The 21,439-nt window shown below is 53.1% G+C and overlaps 5 protein-coding genes across 5 annotated transcripts; 2 read left to right on the top strand and 3 right to left on the bottom strand.

Moving 5' to 3' along the window:
* Positions 1-192: 192 nt before the first annotated feature.
* Positions 193-1,905, bottom strand: CTRU02_212828 (tRNA-dihydrouridine(16/17) synthase; the record flags this gene model as incomplete). The annotated part of the gene is made up of 2 exons (XM_036721393.1): positions 193-1,698; positions 1,753-1,905. The coding sequence occupies 2 exons, from the start codon at positions 1,903-1,905 to the stop codon at positions 193-195; spliced, it is 1,659 nt and encodes a 552-aa protein (XP_036586562.1).
* Positions 1,906-2,927: 1,022 nt separating this feature from the next.
* Positions 2,928-3,080, bottom strand: CTRU02_212829 (uncharacterized protein; the record flags this gene model as incomplete). The annotated part of the gene is made up of 1 exon (XM_070205921.1): positions 2,928-3,080. One exon carries the CDS (start codon positions 3,078-3,080, stop codon positions 2,928-2,930), a length of 153 nt encoding a protein of 50 aa, XP_070060314.1.
* Positions 3,081-3,099: 19 nt separating this feature from the next.
* CTRU02_212830 (uncharacterized protein) lies at positions 3,100-5,726 on the bottom strand (the record flags this gene model as incomplete). Its single annotated transcript, XM_036721394.1, has 3 exons — positions 3,100-3,147; positions 3,202-4,572; positions 4,707-5,726. 3 exons carry the CDS (start codon positions 5,724-5,726, stop codon positions 3,100-3,102), a joined length of 2,439 nt encoding a protein of 812 aa, XP_036586563.1.
* A 10,109-nt stretch (positions 5,727-15,835) lies between these two features.
* CTRU02_212831 (uncharacterized protein) lies at positions 15,836-16,051 on the top strand (the record flags this gene model as incomplete). Its single annotated transcript, XM_036721396.1, has 1 exon — positions 15,836-16,051. The coding sequence occupies one exon, from the start codon at positions 15,836-15,838 to the stop codon at positions 16,049-16,051; it is 216 nt and encodes a 71-aa protein (XP_036586565.1).
* A 3,389-nt stretch (positions 16,052-19,440) lies between these two features.
* Positions 19,441-20,449, top strand: CTRU02_212832 (carbonic anhydrase; the record flags this gene model as incomplete). Its single annotated transcript, XM_036721398.1, has 2 exons — positions 19,441-19,912; positions 20,061-20,449. The coding sequence occupies 2 exons, from the start codon at positions 19,441-19,443 to the stop codon at positions 20,447-20,449; spliced, it is 861 nt and encodes a 286-aa protein (XP_036586567.1).
* Between the last annotated feature and the right edge of the window lie 990 nt (positions 20,450-21,439).

The following is a 21,439-nucleotide window of genomic DNA, read 5'->3' on the forward strand; positions in this document are numbered from 1 at the left end:
TGCCCTCCTCGCGGTGTATATACCATACAGGCTTACTTCACAACAAAAAAAATACCACAGCTACCGCACCAATCAAGTCCATTGAGCGCCATATCTAATGCTAATTCGTGTTCATGACAGGGGGTATATCAATTATAGTATTCTGTTTTTCTTTCTTCTTTTTTTTTCTCCTTTTGCTTCTTTTATTACGCTTCAACCAGCAAGCAACTTGTCGTCCGTCTCAAGGACCTTGTCCTGCACGCTCTGCTCCTTTTCGGCCTCCTTGACAGCAGCAGCAGTAGTAGCAGCAGCAGCAGCAACCTGGCCATTCGACTCTCCATTCGCCTGCGCCAGCTTCGCTTTATCCTTCTTGCTGAGCGATACGGCTCCCTTGGCCATGGCCTCCTTGGGCAGAGGCCGGATGATCGGCTGCACAACCCACCACGGCCTCTGACACCTCCTCACCGCACCCTTGGAGCTCTCGCCGTCTTCCACAATCTCCTCGTCGTCCGCCGGCGCCGCCGGGTCGTCAAACATCTTGCCGTCCGTCCTTTCGTACTCGAGCAGGCCCTCCGCGACCTTCCTCTCGACCTTGCTGAGGATGTTCTCGTACGCCTCCAGGTCTCCCGCACGGCTGCGCGCCAGCAAGTCTCGCACGTCGGTGTGCTTAGACACGAAGTGCCTCAGCATGTGGAACATGTGCGGCTGCATCGCCGAGTAGTTTGGGTTGTTGGTCGACCTCTCCTTCTTGGTCGGGCGCGGGCCATCCTTCTTGCGCTTCTTCCTCGCCGGCTCGTCCTCCTCCGCGTCCGCCTCCTCCATCCATGCCGTGTCGTCTCCGGGGATGAACAACGGCCGCCTGGCAGGCGGGTCGACGCCCGCGGCGTACTTGTGCAGGATATCCATATACCGCCTCATCACGGCATCAACCCTGTAGCCACCCTTGCCATCCCTGCCGCGCCAGTACTCTCTCTTTTCCACTTCGGATCCCGGTTCTGGCGCCCTGCCGAAGATGGCTGGGTCGCTCAGGTTTCCCTCGGCACTCATGATTCCATCCGCGCCCGTCGCCTCCAACGCGCGCTGCAAATCCGCATGCTGCAGAATGTTTCCGTTGGCGAAAAGAACAGTCTCAGGCGGCAGCTGCTCGCGCAGCCACTTGATGATGCTCCAGTCTGCCAAACCCGTCAGATGTCCCTTTTGCTCGCGCCTACGGCCGTGGACCGTCAGGATCGAGGCACCAGCAGCAAGCACATTCTTGGCGTACGCGAGCGTCGCCTCTTTCGTATCGAGAACTCTGATCTTGGCCGTCACGGGGATTGGCAGGTTCTTGTGCAGGGTGTTGATCAACTTAAAAATGAGCTCCTGGTCTTCCTGCAGGAATGCGCCGTACTTTCCCTTCTTGGCGATTCCCTGCGGGCATCCCAAATTGAGGTCGACGGCGTCGCAGTACGGCGCAACCTTGAGCGCGGCACCTAGCAGGGCATCCGGATCGTTGGCGCAAAACTGCACGAAGAGGGGTCGGTCGAGGGAGGGGTTGCCGTCGAGCCATGGCTTCGGGGCGGAACCATCCGAGTCCGTCGTTGGCTGCACGGCCTGGAAGTGGCCCTGGCGGTAGTGTTCGGTATCGTTGTAAAGCCGCGCGTGGAACATGGGCGTGTAGGCGAGCAGGTTGGATTGCTCCGAGGCGGGGATGAAGGATCTACTCAGCATTCGCCAAGCCTGCGCCGGGCGACTGTCAGAAATATTCGAGACAAAGAGGTACAGTGTACTTACAAACTCGGACTGGTCAACCATGGGAGCCAGGATGTACTTCGGGCTCCCGATGCTCTCATAAAAGGCACGGCCGCGAAGAATCGGTTTGGCTGCAGGTGCTGCAGCGGCCTCGAGCCCCCCGGCGGCGGGTGCAGCGGTCGTCTCGGTCGTCATTCTGGTGGTCGTCGAAGAAAAATAACGTGTGAGCCGGATGATCTGAGGCGTCCGGAGCCTCTGCAGCCTGAAGAGCACCTCCAGAGTGTCGGCTATCTCTGTTCAGCGGGCATGCGGCCGAGTGTGAACCGGCTGTAGTCAATTCGTCAAGTGTTAGTGGTAATGGAGATCATGAAAATGCGCAGAAAATTTTCGAGCCTTGCGATCAAAGACAAGCGAGGCTGAGAACCCCGAACATATTTGATTGGTGGGGCTGCGGGCCTAAAAAGCCTCCACCCCACGCAAGGGAACAACGCCCGACGCACGACGAATGACGTCGTTCTGCCGATCAAGCACAGCATGTACCTAGTACGAACGGGGCGGCCGGGTCTCATCCGTAGCACTCATCTGAATCGAGCACTGAGGGTGTGTCAAGCCTGTCAGGGCGCCCTAAATGCAACAAAGAATGCTTGAGTGGATTGCATGGAAAGCCATCATCACATGTAACGCAACGCGTGGCTTAAAACTTTTACAGGGAGACTCAACCCGCTCTAAACTATTCAATTCGCTGGAATGGTCGATACCAGCATCAAGACCTCGCTAAGACTAAAGCTGTTTTTTAGAGGTGAAAAAGCCACACCCTCTCTATCTGCCTCCTCTTGAACTAAAAGTGGAAGGCGACATGAACGCGAATGGAACAGACATAAAAAAGAAAATCCCTTGACCGCCGACAAAGCAAATACCGACACAATAAAGCTTGATCGAATACCGAGCGAATGCGATGTGTTTCTCCTCAGAGTCCACATCCTGTTCGCCAGAGGGCTTGGGCCCATCTGATAAAAGTGTAAGATAAATGGAGACCACCACCATGATCGCCAGTGTCCCAAGGTCCGTGTGATCGCTGCCCAAATGCAAACAGGCTTTCGACCCATGTATGCACTGAATGGCCTCTGTAGGCCGTTCTGACCGGCCGCCATCTTCGAGTGGCGCCCTGCCCATCCGTAGAAAATTAATCAACGAAGAGCGGCCGGCAAGTCCTCCCGTCACGCAATGGAAAATGCTGTCCAGTGACGATTGAAAACGCCCTGACACCGTACGATGCTGTTCCTGAACGCCGTCGAATGGTAAATGTAGTTCAAATACATGAGTGGGTAATTGTGCCCATCATCAAGAAGCAAAAAGTAGGTTGATTCCATGTTGCAGGCGTAGCCGTCGTTAGAAGAAGTGCGTGTAAATCTTGGAGTTTTCGTGAACTTCCATTTCCTGTGCAAAGTAAGCAAATGACCTGGATCTGGTGGGTATGATTGCAAAACTCACCATCTTGAAAGTGTTGAGCTCTTCCTTGATCTGCTGGGCCAACATAGGCGTCAGGCGGTTGCACGTGGCAATTTCACCCCTGCGGTCATATTCACCGCTTGGCCAGGTGTCGTGGAAGACGATTCTCGGTGAGAAGGTAGCGTTTCTCTTGGCTCCGGATGGCGTTCCAGGTGCGCTTTTGCTGTCCTGGCGCAGTCTGAGGGCAGCCATGAAGTAATCCTCGCTGCCAATAGCGACTGAACCAGAACGCTTGTGGCCTTGCGCCTCATCGTTCGGCGTACTAGGGGCCGTGGAAATGGGAGAGTCGGCGATGTTGGGAATGGCAGGAAGTTCGAATGGCTTAGAGCCGTCACGAGCGGGGCTGCCCGACCGGTTGTGCTTCAGGATTCCCTTCCTGACAGCTGCGAGGACTTCAGCGCGCTCCCTGTCACCGCCTACAATGCTCTTTCGCCCAGCGCTATCAGTTCCTGAACTACCGGCACGCTCAGACACCATGCTGGGAGTGTTGGATACATCGAGGGAATTGCGCTCCAAGTGAGGGAATCCGGTACCGCCACCGTTTTGCGCGCGCGGATCGGGATTGACGTTGACCCTTTCGGCCTCAACGGTAATCATCGATACAGCCGCCTGACTGGCTTCTGGGGCCAAGGCATCCGCTGCCGGAACGCCGATGACTGATTTCGGTCGGAAAAGACCCACCAGTGACCGCGTGCTCTTCTTCATACCACGACCCATCTTACGAATCATGATAGAAGCAGACGACGCTGTGGAGGAAATTGATAGATTGTCCGTTGACCCTGAAAACAACCTTCCGCCGTAAATGTTGCTACCGATTCCTCCTTCCTCCTGCTTTTTGGCGATAGCGGCCTGTTCAGCTTCGTACAAGTCCGCCGGTGTCGGCTCCTTGTGCAATTTAGATGCATCGCCGCTGGCACTGCTGGCTTCGACGAGGGGTTCGGGCCCGGCGGCCTTCTTGAAGTCAGCCGCACTGCCGAATGAAAAGGCTCTCCGAAGTCGAGACGTCTTGCTCTTTGATTTCGTGCCCTTCTGATTGATCGCGGCGAGTTGTTGTGCGGCAGGACTGCTGGCGTTGGCATTGCCTTGTGCAGCCGTGCTCGCAGGAGCAGCCTGTTGCTGAACATTTCCTAGAGAGGAAGGTGGTTTTTGGGGACTCGAGTCGGTCGACATGGTCACCGGCTTGGAGAGAGGAGAAGGCGTCGGCTGTCGCTTAGACGCATCTGACGATGAGCTTCGTGGCGGGATGTTCACAAGTTTAGCATTATCTTGCTTCGACGAGACATCATCTGGGTTTGAGGAAGACGAGGTGGAAGAGGGGTTGCCCGTGGGGGTGGGTACGCTGCGGTTGGCAGACTGGTGGAAATAACCTTGTTAGCGACGGATCACTTCAGGATGGTCGGGCCGGTGCATGATTGGGCAATCGATTGGAGGGATGAGGAGAAAAGAACCATCCAACAAAAATAATACGACGCAGAATTGGTACTTACAGAAGACGGTCGCGAAGATGGTCTCGAATGGCTGCTTCGACTCGAAGCGAGGCTTTCGGCGCTGCCATTACGGGCATGCATGTTGATGCCGGCGGGAGGTGCAAGATTGGAAACCATGCGAAGCGACTTTTCGTTGTTTTTGGGAGTCGGAACGCGGTCGGGGCGGGAGGATTCTTCCGTGTGAGAGAATTCTTGTGGGGTTAGCGGCTTGGGATAATCGGCAGAATCCAGCGAATGCATGCTGCGCCGCCTTAGTCGCATCCCATCATCCGCAGTTTGCTGACTATTCAATTGCGCATCATCAACAACGCCATAGTAACTGTTTGGCCTGCTCTGGAAAGATGCATTCCGGGTTCGCACTGACGCGCCCTTTGGGTCGTTGGTGCCAGGTGCATTGTACAAATGACTAACGGTGGCCATCCCTGAGCCTGATGGGGTGCTAGCCTGGCGAGGCTGTTGTTGCTGAAGAGCCGGGCGCCTGTACCTATCAGGTGTTGTCTTAGCACCGGCGGCCTGAGCGAACGTCATTTGCGGTGTTGTGCTGCCCGCCAGATACGCAGACTGTGGTCTCGGGGCCTGCGTATTTGTGCGAGCGGCAGGAATTGCAGAGTCGTCTCTCGATCCGCCCTTGCTTGTTCCCATCTTATAGCTGTACGCAGGGTTCGAAAATGAGGGGTTGCCATTGTGACGATAACGGTTTGCATCATGTCCTTGGGTGACGCTTTGTGTCGGAACAGCAGGTGATGATGCGGTGCGGTAGCCATTGTTATACTGCTGCCACTGACCCGTAGTGTTCAAACTAGGCGTGCTGGTGAAGGCGTAAGGCTGGATTGGAGCGTTGCTCCCGCGGTACACGCCCGAGCCTGCCATGCTTCCTGAGAAGTTTCGCTGCGCCTGTTGGGCGGCCATATACTGCTGGTTTGCCTGAGCTTGTGCGGGCATGATGTTCGCGGAAGATCTGGGTTGGAGAGTAGTGACAGTGCTGGTCTGCTGGGGATACGCCTGAACCAACGCAGCCATGTTCCAAGCAACCGACTACCTGTGAAGTGTCACAAACGAATGCCCTTCACCAGTCGTCTTGTTGGGTTCTTTCGAGGTTTAAGACCAAGCAAAACTCAGGTACAACTACAAAGAGGGGATAAATATGGGTTAGCTCGCGATTTGGAGCTCGATATGCTGGATGCTAGGGAGAGACAGGCATGTTAGCAAAGGTTGGACCGATTTGGCCGCAGGTTGTTTATGGCATTCTGCTGGCAAGACGACCAATACACATGGTTTGCCATAGATGACAGTGCCAGGTCCGGAACGGTATGTGAAAGCAAGCGACTTACGAACCTTTTTTGTTTCTTAGATGCAAGAGAAGGAAACAATTCTAGTTTGTCACAAGCAACGAAGCGTCGTCGTAGGAAAAGGGCGAAGATGACCTAGTAGGTCAAGAAGCGATTGTGAAATGGAAGGTCGCCTGCGGCCAGGGGCAATAACGAGATATTCGTCGTGCTGAGGAGAGAATATGCTTCACTGCTACCGTAAAGCAATGGTCGAACTGGGACAAGTGATCGACCGAGGAGATGAAGGGGGATCAAGTGTCACTAAGACAACTCGAGGCACAGCTAGCGATCGACCGAGAACATGGGAGAATATGAGGCGGTCGTATCCGATTCAGTATCGTATCGAAGTTATCGTCGGGAACGGAGAAGGTGTTGAACGAGCCAGTCAAGCGAGATCGCGTTATCGTTGTCGTCAGGTTTGGGAAAGGAGGATATTCGAGGTCTTGTGGATGACAAAAAGGAGAGAACAAGTCGTAAGGCGTCGAATGTATGTTGAGTTTGGACTTTTTTTTTTCGAGGGTTGTTGGAAAGGCGGATCAAAGACACGCAAAAAGGAAAGTAAACGGCAACGACAGAAGAGCGAAGGGCGACTGGAGATATGATCGGGGGGGAACGTTGAACCGGGGAATTGAATATGGGGACAACCTGGGAATAAGGACCCTGAGAGTCAGGCAACTCTTGGGGGATTTCGTGACTTTTTTTTTTTTGGGACGGAAAAAAGGGGTCGCTGATGGGATGAATTGGAATGTGTGCTTTGGGGTGATGTCGGGGAATAGGTAGAGGAGGCGAGAGAAGGGGGGAAGAGAAGGAACAAGGGAAGGGAAAAAAAGAGACGGAAGACGAGACAGGAATTTTTGAGGGGATACAGAGAGAAGAACTCGGGTGTGGTGAGAGAGAGTCCCAAGAGGAGTTTCTGGTGGAAGGGTCGAGATTGCCAGATGGGAAGGTTTTGGTATCGTACCGATGCTGCATTGGTCTGCTGGAGTCAGACAACGATGGAGTTCCACTTAGCCCAAAGGACCTTGGTAGGGAACCCTGGGCTTGTTCCCACAGGCAGGTGCAGCACTGGTGCAGTGAAAGTGTACCACTACCTCGACTAGGTAAGTCGCAGTGAGGAGGGAAAAGTCCCCTTTACCCCGGTACCCTGTGCCTCCCACGGTAGCCTGGGTGCCCTGTCCAACGCCGTGGTGTCTGAGTGGTCCAAATTAGTCCTGTAAGTGCGGTGACTGGATCCAGAGGGGACCTCTTTCCCCCATTGCTCATCGCCGTAGCCCCGGCCGAGTACGAAGCACACGTTCCCTCTCTCTCCCTCTGTCTTCCCTCTCATTTCTCCTTCTTTCTGCCTATTGTCGTACCCATCTCATTCATGCGCTACTAAGTAGGCCTACAGTTACTGCTGCTGCTGTTGCTTATGCTGCTGCCATTAATTCTGCTCTACTGTTAAGCAAGAGAAGGTTCTCTCCAAGACGCCAGCGGCACTTGCACTGTCACGCCCTTATATGCACCTAGATGAAGTACCTAAGGTAACTACACTAACTTATGTTGCTGCAGCATCTTATGCCTGCCCGCCCCCCCAAACTAATCGATCAAATTAACCAAGCCAGACCTGTGTGAGACACACTACCTCACATCAGCCACACAGGGTGGATATCCCGGAACCCCCAATCAAGAATGGCCAGAACGCGTCCCTTCTTCTCATGGGGAATTGTCTCTCGGCTTGGAGAATTTTGGCATCCTACCATTGGGCAAACGGCCGAGAGGCGGCGAATCAGAATCACGCTACCCCTTGCTCCTGAACGACTGAAATGCCCGCGCTCCAAAGCCTCCTGAATGAGGTAATATTCGGACGGGAAACAACAAAACACATAACATTGAACACGCCAAGGGATTACGAGTCTGAGAGAGGCGATTGGGTCGCTGAGTTGAGAGGACGGCGCATCATAAGACGATCGGCAGTCTGTCCGGACAAAGCCAAACCGAAGTAAAGCACATATACATACATGCATCCTACATATATACGTAGGCGCAAGAGGCAAGGCCAAAAAGCAAAAGCACATCATCAACAAGATCTCCTGCAGAGGACGCGCAGCAAACAAGAGCACGGCCGCCACTGGTCGCAACTTCAGGACTGAGTAGACCAACTGAACACGGTCACCACGCCCAAGACCACTAACCACCACACAACCACGCGGCGGCACCACACACATGCACGCACACAGGATGTAGAGCACAGGCCTGGGCACAGTGAGACGAAAGATGAGATGCTGCATCCAAGAGACGTAACGCCTCTGGAACGACGAAACCACGTAATGCCAATCCCTCGTCTAAATGCTTTACGCCAAAAACGAGGGACGAGGGGCTGCCAGCCGAACATCTACCGTCCATACCAATGCGCCTACACTAGAGGTACAGAACTGCCCTCTGGGCAAGCTCGCTCCAGGAACTCTGCGCAAGGTACAGGCTTCTCAATGGACGCTGCTACTCTGAACAATAAACCAGCCAACTACGGATATCATCTGCACAATGGACCGACCCTGCAGATTCTTGACTTGACCGCCTCCAGTGTAGGCCGATCATAGCTGCTAAGCTCAGCAACACAAGGCTTGTTAACGCACCTTTCGGCGGAAAAGCAAGACAGCCAGGCCGCCACCACGGTACAGCTACATGCTTCACGAATTCAGCTGACCAATCATGTCTAGATCGCCCAGTGTGTCTCTCTTTGCCAGGGCCGCCGGGCTGGCTAAGCTGTCCGGTCCGGCCTGTCTCTGCCTCTGTCTCCCCTCCCCCCTTCTGCAGTGCCGTGGCCAGTCACCTGTTCTGTGTGATGAGTCGGCGGATACGAAGAAAAAGGGAATGCTTTCCCCGTATCTGAGTTCGAGTTTACCCCACTGCAGTGGCTTCGCCTTGCTAAGGTGGTGAGGTAATGCGACGTGCATATCGGAATGGATGGCGCCCCCTGCTCCGACAGGGAAAAATTGCAGACTACTCCACCAACCTGACCTGTCCACTCTCAACTCCCACTCCACGAGGGCTTGCGTGCGGAACCACTGGATGGAGCGCCGTCTGGAGGTGCTGCCGGACTTGGCTGGGCGCCCGGGTGCTCGCCGACGGGGAGATGTGAGGAGAGGATAATGAAGCCGTTCATGATAGGCTCCGCAGCTTGGCAGCATCAGCAGGTGGCAGGATCATGGGCGCCATCAACGAACAGCAAACCAACAAGGCCTATCAGACGGCACACTTTGAATCCAGGGGGTGATCAAAATGTACTGCTCTGGCTTACGAATGCATCTCGAGCTGCGTGCCGATGAGGCAGGCAACAGACTGACCAGATGCCATCGGAGTTACTCTCTACTCAGGTCAATGTACGCCAGCCAGCGTCCAACCCTCCAATGACGTTGTCTGAGGCTTGAATTCCGATCCGATCTCAAAAAGTCTGCAGGCGTATGTCGCCTCATCTTATGGCGCTTTTTTTTTTTTTTAACTGATTTTTCGTCCATTCTTTCTTCCTCGGGTCTTTCACCCCTTGATTCTTTTCTCGACCTTGCGCCTTAGCTGAATCTTATACGCTATATTTAGTTAATGGTTGAGAGACGAATGAAGGATCCACCAGGCGGGTTAGAAACTAAAGCCAACGGGGTGCCTGTACACACGCGAGGCAAGCCTGTGGGAGGCACTTGAGGTATTCAAACGTGAGATGCACAAACACTTTGCTGCAAATTGGGGCCCTTCCCCGGCCCACCATGTATATGTACAATGAGTTGTACGTATCCGTACCGCATGTGGCGGGCTACACCATTGTCCGCGACGACAACCATGACAAGCATACACGAGATTCCCACAGGCTGAAACGAGGTCAACAACGGGCGGGAATGACGCTAGCAAGCTAGGAGACTAGCACGCTGGTCTAAGAGCCTTGATCTCTTTTGGCGGACCCCTACAACTTTCCGGTGCCCCCCCTGCTGATGAGATATGATTCTTTCGTACTCTGGTCAGTCTGTAATTTGCCTTCAGGGTACTGGGAGGGGAGACATGAGGGCAAGAGTAAACAATCCCATGTTATCTCCCAACGGAGGACTGCAAGCTACAGATGGATACCTTGGTCCATTATGCCAGCAGCGCTAACCAGGACTCCGTAGCAGGAAACATCCATCGACAGAGGTGGGCGAACGATGAATTGCGGTGTAATGTTACAGGCATCTGATGTTGGCCAATACGCACGGGGGGGCAAGTCCAGCTCATTACTCCGCACCACAGTCTAGAAGCTCATGCTTTGGAAATGAAGTTTTCCCCGTCAGCAACTAGAGTCCACTAGCACGATTTAACAAGGAGAGGCCTGGTCTCGGGCAATTTGCCTCGTACGCTGTTTGCTATGCAGCGCACAATTGATATCCTCTGTTCCTCAGTTCAGCCCTGCGGTGCTTTCCTTAAGGGGGGGAGGACGCCTTAGTGAACAATCGGAGGGCTAGGTCGCGTGAGGATGGGATAATTACAGACACAAGACTTGTTCTTAACTGCTATTGCAGATGGTTCCCGTCCATCCGTGCATTGATCCGGAGATTTGTGGTGCTGGCTAGTGCTCTTTGGATGATGCACGCCCATGTCCTCGGTACAGAGCTACTATTTTGAATTCAGAGAACGGTCATGATCTGAAAGGGCAGCAAATGCAATCGGCGTCCAAGCATCAGAATCCTGCATTCCTAGACCCAAGTTTTACTGTGCGTGATGTGCGGCACTCAGGTTATAGTTGATCAGCTGATGTCAAGCATGATACTCTATGATGATGAAAGGGCATTGAATTAAGATTGAAGGAGACGGGCAAGAGGGCTGATGGAGTATTAAACTGCCGGAGCATTTCATCAGTGCTTTGCGACCCAGCACCAGGTCCTTTCGTTACTTGATGTGAATAAATTTTTGGTGACAAGCCTTCCCCAGGTAATCATCTCCCAAACGGATCCATGGCGCTGCCCTCGTCCAAAGGGGGTGGAGGGAAGTCGTCGGAGCCAACGGATCGTGGGTACAAGGCAAAGCCCAGACCAGGTGACAAAGTCTCAATCTCGTTGGAAACGTGCCGTTGTCTGCTTGAAACAGCTGTCCCAGACGCAAATGCTGCGCTATGAGGGAAAGCTGAGGTTGGATCACGGGGGTGTACCTCGCTCCGGCTGACCAGTACGGAAATTTACTCGCATAACGTCTTTGTTTAATGGGCAGGGAGGAATACATAATTAGCTGGAGTTTTTTAGGGGTGGGTTTTTTGGTGTTGTTTTTTTTTTTTCAAAGGAGAGGCAAAACTAAGCTGGGTTCTGCAGCTGAACAATTTCTAAGCTGAATCACTTTGTAACTTTCCGTCATCTGGTCTTCGAGAGGCACAAGATGCAAGCTCAAGCTCAAGCGGACGCAAGTCATCGTGAACCCTCATCAACAGAGTTTCGGGAGCTTCCCATTCACCGTTTGATGGCTCCATCACACGTCTCTGGAGCAAACCTTCCGCTCCTTACGGAGACCATTCGGGCCCCCCCTGTCGCCAGCCCTCGTCGGAAGACGGGGTTTTGGACTTCTTTCCAGAGAAAGACATCGCTCAATACTACTAGTAAAGAATAACCTAGAATCCTCCTGCTTCTTTTTGCATCTGTCACGATACTACCTTGACGACGGCTGCAGAAATGAACAAGCTCATCAGACAGGCCCCATCTATAATGCAAGCCTGGTGACTAAGCCCGGCTGTTCTCGCCGACTGCAGAGATCAAAGGCGAATCCTTTATCTCGGATGTCCCAATTTGCCGCACTCCCCGCAAACATGACCCGATCAGGTGAAATGTCACCGAGATAGCTGGCCGAGTAGTTGATATCGATGACGCGGGTAATATATATGTTGTTCTTGGAACAATCAAACCTGATTGACCTGAGGAAGGATCCGTACTATGTATGCAGCAAATGCATATTGTAAACGAAAGAATGACCGAATACTTTCAAGGTTTGGTATCAAGGAAGGACACATACACCTACCCACAAAGAGCAGTCGTGCAAGATACAACACTAGTTTAGGGGTTCACAGGCGCCTTCTACACTCAACGTTAAGCCAAAGAGTGGTCTGGAAGGAACCATCGATCTAGTATGGCGCTAAAACCTCGACCCGAGGCAGCTCCCAAAGAAAGAGATCCACCCAAATCGACCGTTACAGACTCAGAACGCCTTCTACTGGTTTCCCTGCCCTGCATCGCCAACCGCACCCTTTCTGCTGGGAAAATGTCCCTGACTAACCAGTGTTGGCATCGCGGTCACTGATGTTTTTCTTTGGCTTGTCGCCTTGTTTCATCTGGCACCGTCTCCAAAGCTTCTACTACACCTTATAGAGTTCACAGGGATACCATTATGCGCGCCGTGGTCTCATGTCCCGGGAGCGTGCGCCTGTCGTGTCCGCCCGCGCCGCCATCCGACAACCATAACAAGCAACAAAACAACAAGCAGACAATAGACTTGCTTTTTCCTCCTTCTTCTTTTTCATTTCGCTCGCCGAGATGGGATTCGATCCATCATTTCTTCTTTCGCCGTGCGGGGGATACATCGGCCAATGTAATTGGCCCGTGGCTCAGATTCCACCGCTGTAATCTCACATGTCGCTCTCAGGCGTAGCGGGGAATCGCCCACGCCAAACTCGCGTCTTCATGAAAGCACCAACGCGATTCAGATCTCTTTTTTTTTTTTTTTTTCGGATGCCGGCTTCACCCCCAGATTCATACAGCCCGACACTCACAGGCTTGACAAGACGCGTGGTTCCTAGACTTTGTTTCTCTCCCCCAAGCAATGCATTTTTGTGCGACCACTTTGGGCCCACCTCTGCAGGCTCCAGATGGTGGAATACACTACACGTACATGCCGACGATTAGCAGTTGTCGCCTCCTCCAAGTATTCTCTAGCAAACTTTGCTCGTAACCTGCCACCAGAGTCGAAGATCAGACGGACCCTATGGAGACTATCCTATCATGATCACCTTGACTTTTACCAACTAGGTAGTGATCGCTTCGAGATTGAGGAGTGGCCACTCCCACAGTGTCCTAGGGCTGCTTGGATACGCCCTGCCACCGATGACCCTGCAATGTCAATCCGCGCACTGATTGAAGGGTCCTTGAAGTTACACTCGATCTCTGACGTCCTTTCAAGTTTATCAATCACTGATCCCAATGTCCAGCTGTTGCAGTCAATCAACAGGCGATCGTCAATACGCAGCGCAGCGCTCTCCACAGGGCCAGCCGATAGCCTTTGATCTCACGCGGTTTTACCTGTCGTGAATTGGATTTTTTTTTTTTCAACAACCTCAGGGGCAATGTGGAAATTGTCATAGCCGTCATTTGCGGGATTGCCTCACCATCTGCGCGGCCCCCCTTCCCCTCCACAGAATGGCTCGGCAAGCCACCAACACTGCTAAGACTGTGAGGCCCGCCCCTCGGCCGTGTCCCATGGTCTGGGTACGGATAAAAAGTGCACAACTGACTCCGAAGGGATCGGTCGTACTGCATCTCACATGGCCCCACGATCAAAAGACTGGTTCCTGATGTCTTGTCTTAGTCGCCGGCACCATCGAGACAACCCACAACCCCATCGCCCGAGCAGCTTAGTGAACAATTGACGGGCGACGATCAGTTTACTAGAGTCAGTCCGTCAGCCTTCGTCGTCCGTTTCGGCGGGTCCTGTGCGACAATAGTGACGAATTACATGATACAAATGTCCCAGGGGGAAGTAGGAATGCCATGTATTCTGTAAAGGAAGTTCTTGATGCAGAGGCACAGCGTGTACGGATGCGCTTTGAGCGCTGCAAGCGATGCAGGCCAGCCGGTGGAGCGCAAGGCAACCCCCCGTGCCCCCCAATGAGGCCATACTGGCCGGTCAGTTAGTGATATCTTGCAGGACCCATCATCCTCCACTCGTGGGTATGATCCTAAGGGAGAGGGGGCTTGCAACTCGCACGGCCAAGACAGCCCATGCCCGGAGTTCGAACAATGCTTGAGGACATCCCATCCAAAGTGACAGATCAGTTGCGGTGAGATGAGAAGAACCAAACTTGGTTCCCCGCACTATCGACTTTCATGCCCAGGCCGTGGAGGTTTCCCACTTGGCCTGCCGAGGCCGGGAGTAAAATTATTCTTCCGCGAAAGATTAGCGAGATATCCGGATAGGAACGACATAGTATTAGTGCTGTAGTGCGGTAGCATGGCCATTGCGGATTTTTGAAGAGGCAGTCCGGATTAAGCGTCGCCAATTCGATAGAGCAAGCAAAAGCCGAGCGAGCGGCCGCGCACCCATTGAATGCTACTATCCGGCCCCCAGTAGCATGACACCTTAAGGCGGCTCGTTTCCCCAAAGGGTCCATACAGACAAACATCCCGGTCCAATAGCCCGTCGTGCTGGGCAATCCAACTTCACCGAACCCACTCAATACGGCACATGCTCGGTTCCAACTTGGAAGTACTCATGCTTCCCCCCCCCAGGCGGATTGCACCCAGTCCTGGACACTTGGGGCATTATGGCGTCCATTATTCCCCGCTTATGGCCATTAACTGGCCACAAGTGAGCCAAACGACACCATGGTAATAATAACCCACGCCTCTACTGCCGACACGACCTGCCAAGGATTATCCATTGACGAGGCGTGCATTGAAGCATTCACAGCGTTGCTTCGCTGGTGCACCATCATCGCAGTCAACTTGCGTGCTTTCGCTCATGACTCCGGAGTGCTCCACCCAGTCCGCCAGCGTCAGCATTTCCGAGCCAAGCCGGGTGGACATCATTGATATCCAGACAGGACCGCCAGGCGGCATAGCAGCCCGTGCCTGTTCGCGGCAACCTGCAGCTTCGTCCTACGCCGTATGACTGTGTCAAGACTCCTCGCATACCAACCGAACGCTCCGTCGTGCAGGTTCGGGCCCAATGTGCTCTGGCGCCTCGGGGGGCAGCCTCAGCTTCCGCAGGGTTTCACCGAGCCTTCCGGCAAGTCCCGCCTCGTCCACGGGCATACAGACTCATACCTGTGACAAGTATCACTATCCGGCCCAGGAGCTAGGTTGCCGTATCACGCCAGCTGCGGGAGATGTGCGGGGCCAAGTATGACGGGCGAAGAGCCTCGTTCCGACAGTTGAATATGTGAAATGTATGACGCGACCTTGCGTCTAGTATTACAACAACCTCGGGTGTCGGATGATGCTTTCGGAGTGAGATGTGATTGTGCCGGAGATGTATCGGTCAGGGACGCATGGTGTTCAGCTCCGGCCGACCCCACTTCGGCACCGAAGGACGGTAGCGGACCGGAGATCGTCGTGTTTGGTCGATCTTGCTGCCGTCGTCTCATGTGGGAACTCTGCCTTGGTAGCACATCATTGCACATTGTATTTTGGGGTGTTGCCTGCATGTGCCTGTTGGCCATAACTGCTGGTAGGCATGATGAGCGTGTTGTCGGCTGTCCCAGGTTGACCAACTATGTAAGCTTCATAGGTGAATAAATGTGAAGACCATGCTCCTCTGCATATGAAAGACACTTCTATGCCCCATCTCTGCGACTTGCACACCTCTTCGAGTCGGTGTTTCCTAGTTATCCATTGTAAGTAAACCTGGAGGTGGGTCAGATAGGTATGAGCTTACGTAGAGGAATATAATTAGAGGTTAGCGCCCCTTTCGAAGTCATAAGAGCACCTCCATGGACATGAAATCTCTATTGGACTAACAACCTTGGATGCACAACCGAAACTGACTTTGGTTTGAACCACTTCACGCCAAGTTGTCTTCCGGGATCTGTTCGTAGGGCTGTGTGGCATGATGTCGCTGCTTACATCGAAACGAGCATCTCCGCATCTGGTGCCGAGTTGCCCGAGGAAACAGATACGCCGTAAAGGGTATTGTTCAATGGCTGATTACTGTGCCGTTCCCCAGGTGTATTGGAAGCTCATAATGTCAACACCAGTTGTCCTTGCGAAGACTTGGAGTTGGTCGGGAGCATCAGCAGATGAAATTCTAGCCCATGGCCTATAGCGAGTTAATACGGCTTTGGGGCCGGTAGATGATAGCATTCGTATAACGTTGCTGGACGTATAATGGCGGATTAGAGTGCGATTTTATAATGAGGTTTAAAAAGTGTGATCCCGTGACTCGCTTGTAAGACGATGGAGGCTGTCGCCTTCACCCGTGATATGGAGGATAGTAGACCACATATCATATTCCCCGGTTCACTAGAAGTATTGAATAAGTATGGTCATGTTCGGGGAAAGCGTTGCGGCTCATTATCTTGTGTCACCGGTCTGTAGCGTCGGACGGCGGATGAGAAATGTCGTTCGGGAACTTGCATGAGGCTGCTGGATGACATGCGGCTCCCTCGAACGACCGACAGTGAGTTTTGCCAGGTCGGAAGATTGTGAGTGAGTTGCAACGTCGAGCATTCGTTCAATTCACTGATGCGCATCGTACTTGTACCGTATAACATCTAGTTGCCTTGCTCTGGCTCGTGGGCTGAGCTTGCGGAGATGCTGGGGCAACGCCTACCTTTTTTTTTTTTTTTTTTTTTTTTTTTTCCATTTCTCGACTGCGTTTTGACGGCCCTGCTGCCGGACGACAGGATGAAATATCAAAGTGATGAATTTGATAAAAACACACAAAACTTTGAGTAAACAACGTGCCTTTATCCGATGACTATGATGAGGGTGGGGGCTCGGGTTACTTGAGGACAACTTCCCGTGTATACTGGCAGGTGGTTGTCACTGGATATCTCCGCCAGAGCCATGTCCTATGTAGTCAGACGGGCAGGGCTGAGTCGTTTCACTACACCAGCTGGTGATAACCGGGACCGAGAAAGACGTAGCTGAGTGGCTTGGCTTACACGATCGAGTCATGGCAGTGTTGTTGGTCATCAATTGAGGTTGTAGACTCTTGAACTGGATGTATGGTTGTCTGAAAGAGCACATAGAGAAGGGGCTGGTGGACGGTTCCGTCATGATGTCCATCCAATATGTGCATGCCTGGGAGTATCACGACATTGAGTCAGCGAAAAGACGTTTCTCCATCCGGAGTTCTAAAAATAATACATCAAGGTCGCCGGGCTCTTCACTCGACGGAGCCAAAGGTTCAATGAACATGGCAGTTTGCGGGGACTGAGACTACAGGAAACGTAGTCGTCGACTCCACGATCGCGTCAACGAGATATGGTAACTGGCCAATACGCGGGCGCGATAAGATGACCAAAGGTCCTTGTCTACGCAATTGTGCGCAAAGTCTGGTTGTCAAACCCCAGTTTAAACACACGCACATCCACTTCCAACCTCTTCTTCACGACAGACAGACACGCCCGAGGAAGTGATCTTCGTCCGTTGACCCCGCCGATTCGGGCACATTCCGATCGACGTTGGATTAAACTTGGAAAGAAACAGACCAGAGCTTCGTCAAAAGCCAATACCTCGGTAGTGTAGTAATTATTCATACAACAGAAAAGGGACCAAGGGGAAGGGGAAGGGGAGGGGGAGGGGGGGAGGAATTGTCTCGGCGAATCGAAGTGACGATCATCGTACGTCTTTCCCCTCTTTGCCCCTCTGTCTCTGCTCCCCTCCCCAGACTACTCCAGACTCTGTGATGCGGTGGCTCGAGAATTTCCCGGCATCGGTTGTTGGAGAAGAGGGTTTTCAAGAGAGAAAAAAAAAAAAAAAGGGTTGCGCCCAGCCGGATGGCGTTGAACGGGGAACCGGGGGGGCGTGCGGCCGGGGGGTTTCGCTGCCCCCCCCCCCTGTTATGTGTGTGCTTAGTGGGCTCGTCAGCGATTTTGACAGCGAACGGTCTGGACTGTGCCAAGGGCGTTCGTCCCAAGACGGGTAACGGGTAGTTTGGACGACGTGGTTCCTGAAATTACATGCCTTTACTCTCTCTCTCTCTCTCTCTCCCCGTGTCCTCCTGTGAGCTATGAAGAACCCGTCTTGTGGTGTCGCACCTGTGAACCGACGAGATTACACACGAAGCAAACTTCCAGTAGGCGTTTCCGCCGATATTCTCAGCGTGGCTTGTGGCTAAGGGGAGACACATAAGCAAGAGAAGGAGGGAAATACCGGCTCGCATTCGGCTGTAGGCTAATGGAAAATCCAACTGTGGTTGGCCGTTTGCCGCGTTTGCTCTGTGTAATTCGTGGAGGAACCCGGAGGTGGTCAACGCTTTGAAAAGCCGGCCTGACTAAGATGCACTGCAGCTGAATACTAGGTATCCGAGCCGCGGTGCCCGGCATGGAGGGCATCGCCCGGTCGAAGGGGCTCGAGGGACCGACATTACATGGTGGGGTGGTTTTTGGTTCCCGAGGATTCGGGACCAGGGAGATGTTGACATTCGCTTTGTTTTCTTTTTGCGGGTGAAGTTGCATTTGCGGGCGTGTTGTAATCGTTCATCATCTACTTTTAATATCGGGCAAAGTAACTTCCGCGGTTGAGCACTTGGGAATTCCAAAGCAGCGTGTACTCCAATGCTCTGCTGCACCATGTCGTCCAGGTCCCACTCTATTCTAGGGCTTCTTTAACTAGAGTTTACAGGCTTTGTGTGTTTGAGGCTTCCGTTCGAAGAACTTGGATGGGTATGATTTCGAGTAGCCGAAACGGCGCCACGCTGAACAGCCACGCAAACTATTGCGGAAAGCTGGGCTGTAAAGACTATTATCAGAGCCGAGGCTTAACCTGTCATCAAGCATGGCGGCTTACCACCACCTTTTAACGCGGGCTTCCATAGGTGGTGTGGTGTTGTAGATAACTACACTCGCCGTTGCTCCGCCCGCGGCATGTGAGCGGTTTGTCATGCAGGAAAAAGTTTCCGGTATTCTGTTTCGCGATCCAATCCTTCTTCCCTTTGTCAACTCCCTCTCTTTCATTCTCCCTTCAGACGCAGCCGAGAAAGAGACGGGATTCTGGAAGCTCCCCTCCCCCCTTCTCCTCTCATTGCGCCTTTTGTTTGCGTCTTGGCACTCTGGGTGGATTTTGGAGATCTTCATCTGGTGTCCACCCCCATAACGGCTCTGCTCACTCGCATACTACACTATACACTACTCGCAACCCTGGTCCACCCCCGGCATGGGGACCGATCTTTTTTCGCAGGAGCCCACCAGATGCTGCACGATATGTTGCCTCTCCTTTCTCTGTGACACCCAACCTCTTTGACATGACACCCGCTGGATAATGTACCCTGCTTCTCTTGGCCAGACCAGCTTTGCCCCCCGGTAGATGGTCCGTCTTACTTGGGGGGGGAAAGGCTGTGGGTATGGATCTGACGGTGACTTCTCCGCGATCTGGGAGAAAGATAAAGAGGCTACCGTCCTCCTACCAATCTCTCTGAGCATCCGCCTCTTACAATTTCTACTAGTCACTTGCTCTAATTCCCCTTCTTAATACTACCACACTTACACCATGAAGTCCTCTGTCATCCTCCCCTTCGTGTCCCTGGCCTCGGCCATCTGCGACCACCGCACCTCCCTCTACACTCGTGCCATGGGCGGCGGCGAGGGCGAGGTCGAGGTCGCGACCTTTGGCTACAACGACCTCAAGGGTCCCCTCAACTGGCACAGTCACAACAACGCCAGCTCGCTGTGCGCAACCGGCACCCAGCAGAGCCCCATCAACCTCAACGACACCTCCGCCACCGTGGTTCCCGGCTCGAGTCTGGGCTTCGACGTGCCGTCCTACCCCCACGGCGCCGTCTTCGAGAACCTTGGCAGCACGCTGGAGGTAGTGGCCCAGAACGGCACTCTGACCCGTCACGGACGCCATTACAAGCTGAAGCAGTTCCACTTCCACACGCCCAGCGAGCACCGCGTCGAGAGCGAGTACTTTCCCATGGAGGTGCACTTTGTCTTTGAGGCCGATGCGGAGCTCAACAAGAGTAAGAACCCACGCCCACCTTTCTCCCCCCGACCCACTCCGCAGACTCCTCAACCCGGTTCCTATCATTTTATTGAACTAGAGAGAGAGATAGAGAGAGAGAGAGAGGGGAGGAAGAAAAGCACGCAGTATAACTGACTTTCCAACAGACTCCACGGGCCCCAGCGCCTCCGTCGTCGGGTTCCTGATCGAGGTGGACAACACCAAGCCGTCCGTCTTCCTCGCCAACGTCTTTTCCCACCTCGACGAGGTCGCGGAGCCCGGCTCCCACGCCGAGACGGAGGGGTTCTCCCTCTGCGAGCTCAAGGAGATCCTCGCGAGGTCCGACGTCTACCAGTACGACGGCAGCCTCACGACGCCTCCTTGCACGCAGGGCATCGCGTGGAACGTCGTCGCGGAGCCCCTGACCGTCGACGACGCCACCTTCCGCGCCGCCAAGAAGATTATGAAGTTCAACGCCCGGTACACCCAGAACGTCCCAGGCCAGAAGAACCTGCTTGATCACTCGCGGGTCGTGCTCAACTCTATCTCGAACTAAAGGGGGGGCGGCGGGGAGCGGGGCAAACTGCTTCTTTCAGTGATTTTTTTTTTCCCCCTTGAGAGAGGGGTTAGTGGAGAAGAAGCACGATGATGTTTACGCTACGGAGTACGCATGGGCATCAGAGGCGTGTGGGTGTGGTTGTTGTTGTGTAATTCGGCTTACTGCCGTGGTGGATCTTACGGGGACAAGAAAATAGAGAGAAAAGAGGGTTGTTTACTATATAGTACACCGGCGTTTGTGGAGGGGGCCCGATATGGGGTACAATTTTGTGTGTTGGACTGGGTACATATTGAGGCCAAGGAAGTGTGTGCATAACAGGCATTTGCATGCGGTCATTCACCCGGGGAGAGGAGGAGGTCAAGAGAAAGAGAGAAAAAGGAGATGAGCGGACGACGAGAAACCATGGTTATCGACATGATAGTTAGTAGCAGGGGTTGAAGGGGTCTCGGCGGGTATACAAGGGGCGTTGAGATATGATGGAACGACTTTGTAATAATGTAAATCTTACTGGCATTCGGATATATGACGAGACAAGAATGGGAAAATGTGTGTGTTGCGGTGTGAGGATTACTTGGCATAAATCGACATATCAAGATTTCGAATATACACATAGTTTTTCTTTGTGTTATAACATGTTTTCTTAATTCCCAATTACTATAATGGTAATTCCACAAATGGAATCCTCCCAAATACTCTAGAGTACAGAATGGGAAGGAGAAGAAAGAAAAAGAAAAAAAAAAAGACTTTGTTCATTCACCGCGGAATCCACTAACGAAACTCAATCCGATCCCCGGCTATTCCATTGTCCGCAATCTGTTTGGAAGAAAAAAAAAAAAAAAAACATATCCTGAGAGAATTTAACGGGATTCTGACCGGGGCGATGTCACCGTCCATGACCCGCGTCTCGTCATTTTTCGTCCTCTCCTTCTCCGCAAGAGGGTTGAAGGTTGAACGAAGCCAAGTTTTGACATGCGCCGCTTCTCATTG

Source organism: Colletotrichum truncatum (genome assembly GCF_014235925.2).
Source record: "Colletotrichum truncatum strain CMES1059 chromosome Unknown Contig_0009, whole genome shotgun sequence".
Classification (NCBI taxonomy): Eukaryota; Fungi; Ascomycota; class Sordariomycetes; order Glomerellales; family Glomerellaceae; genus Colletotrichum; species Colletotrichum truncatum.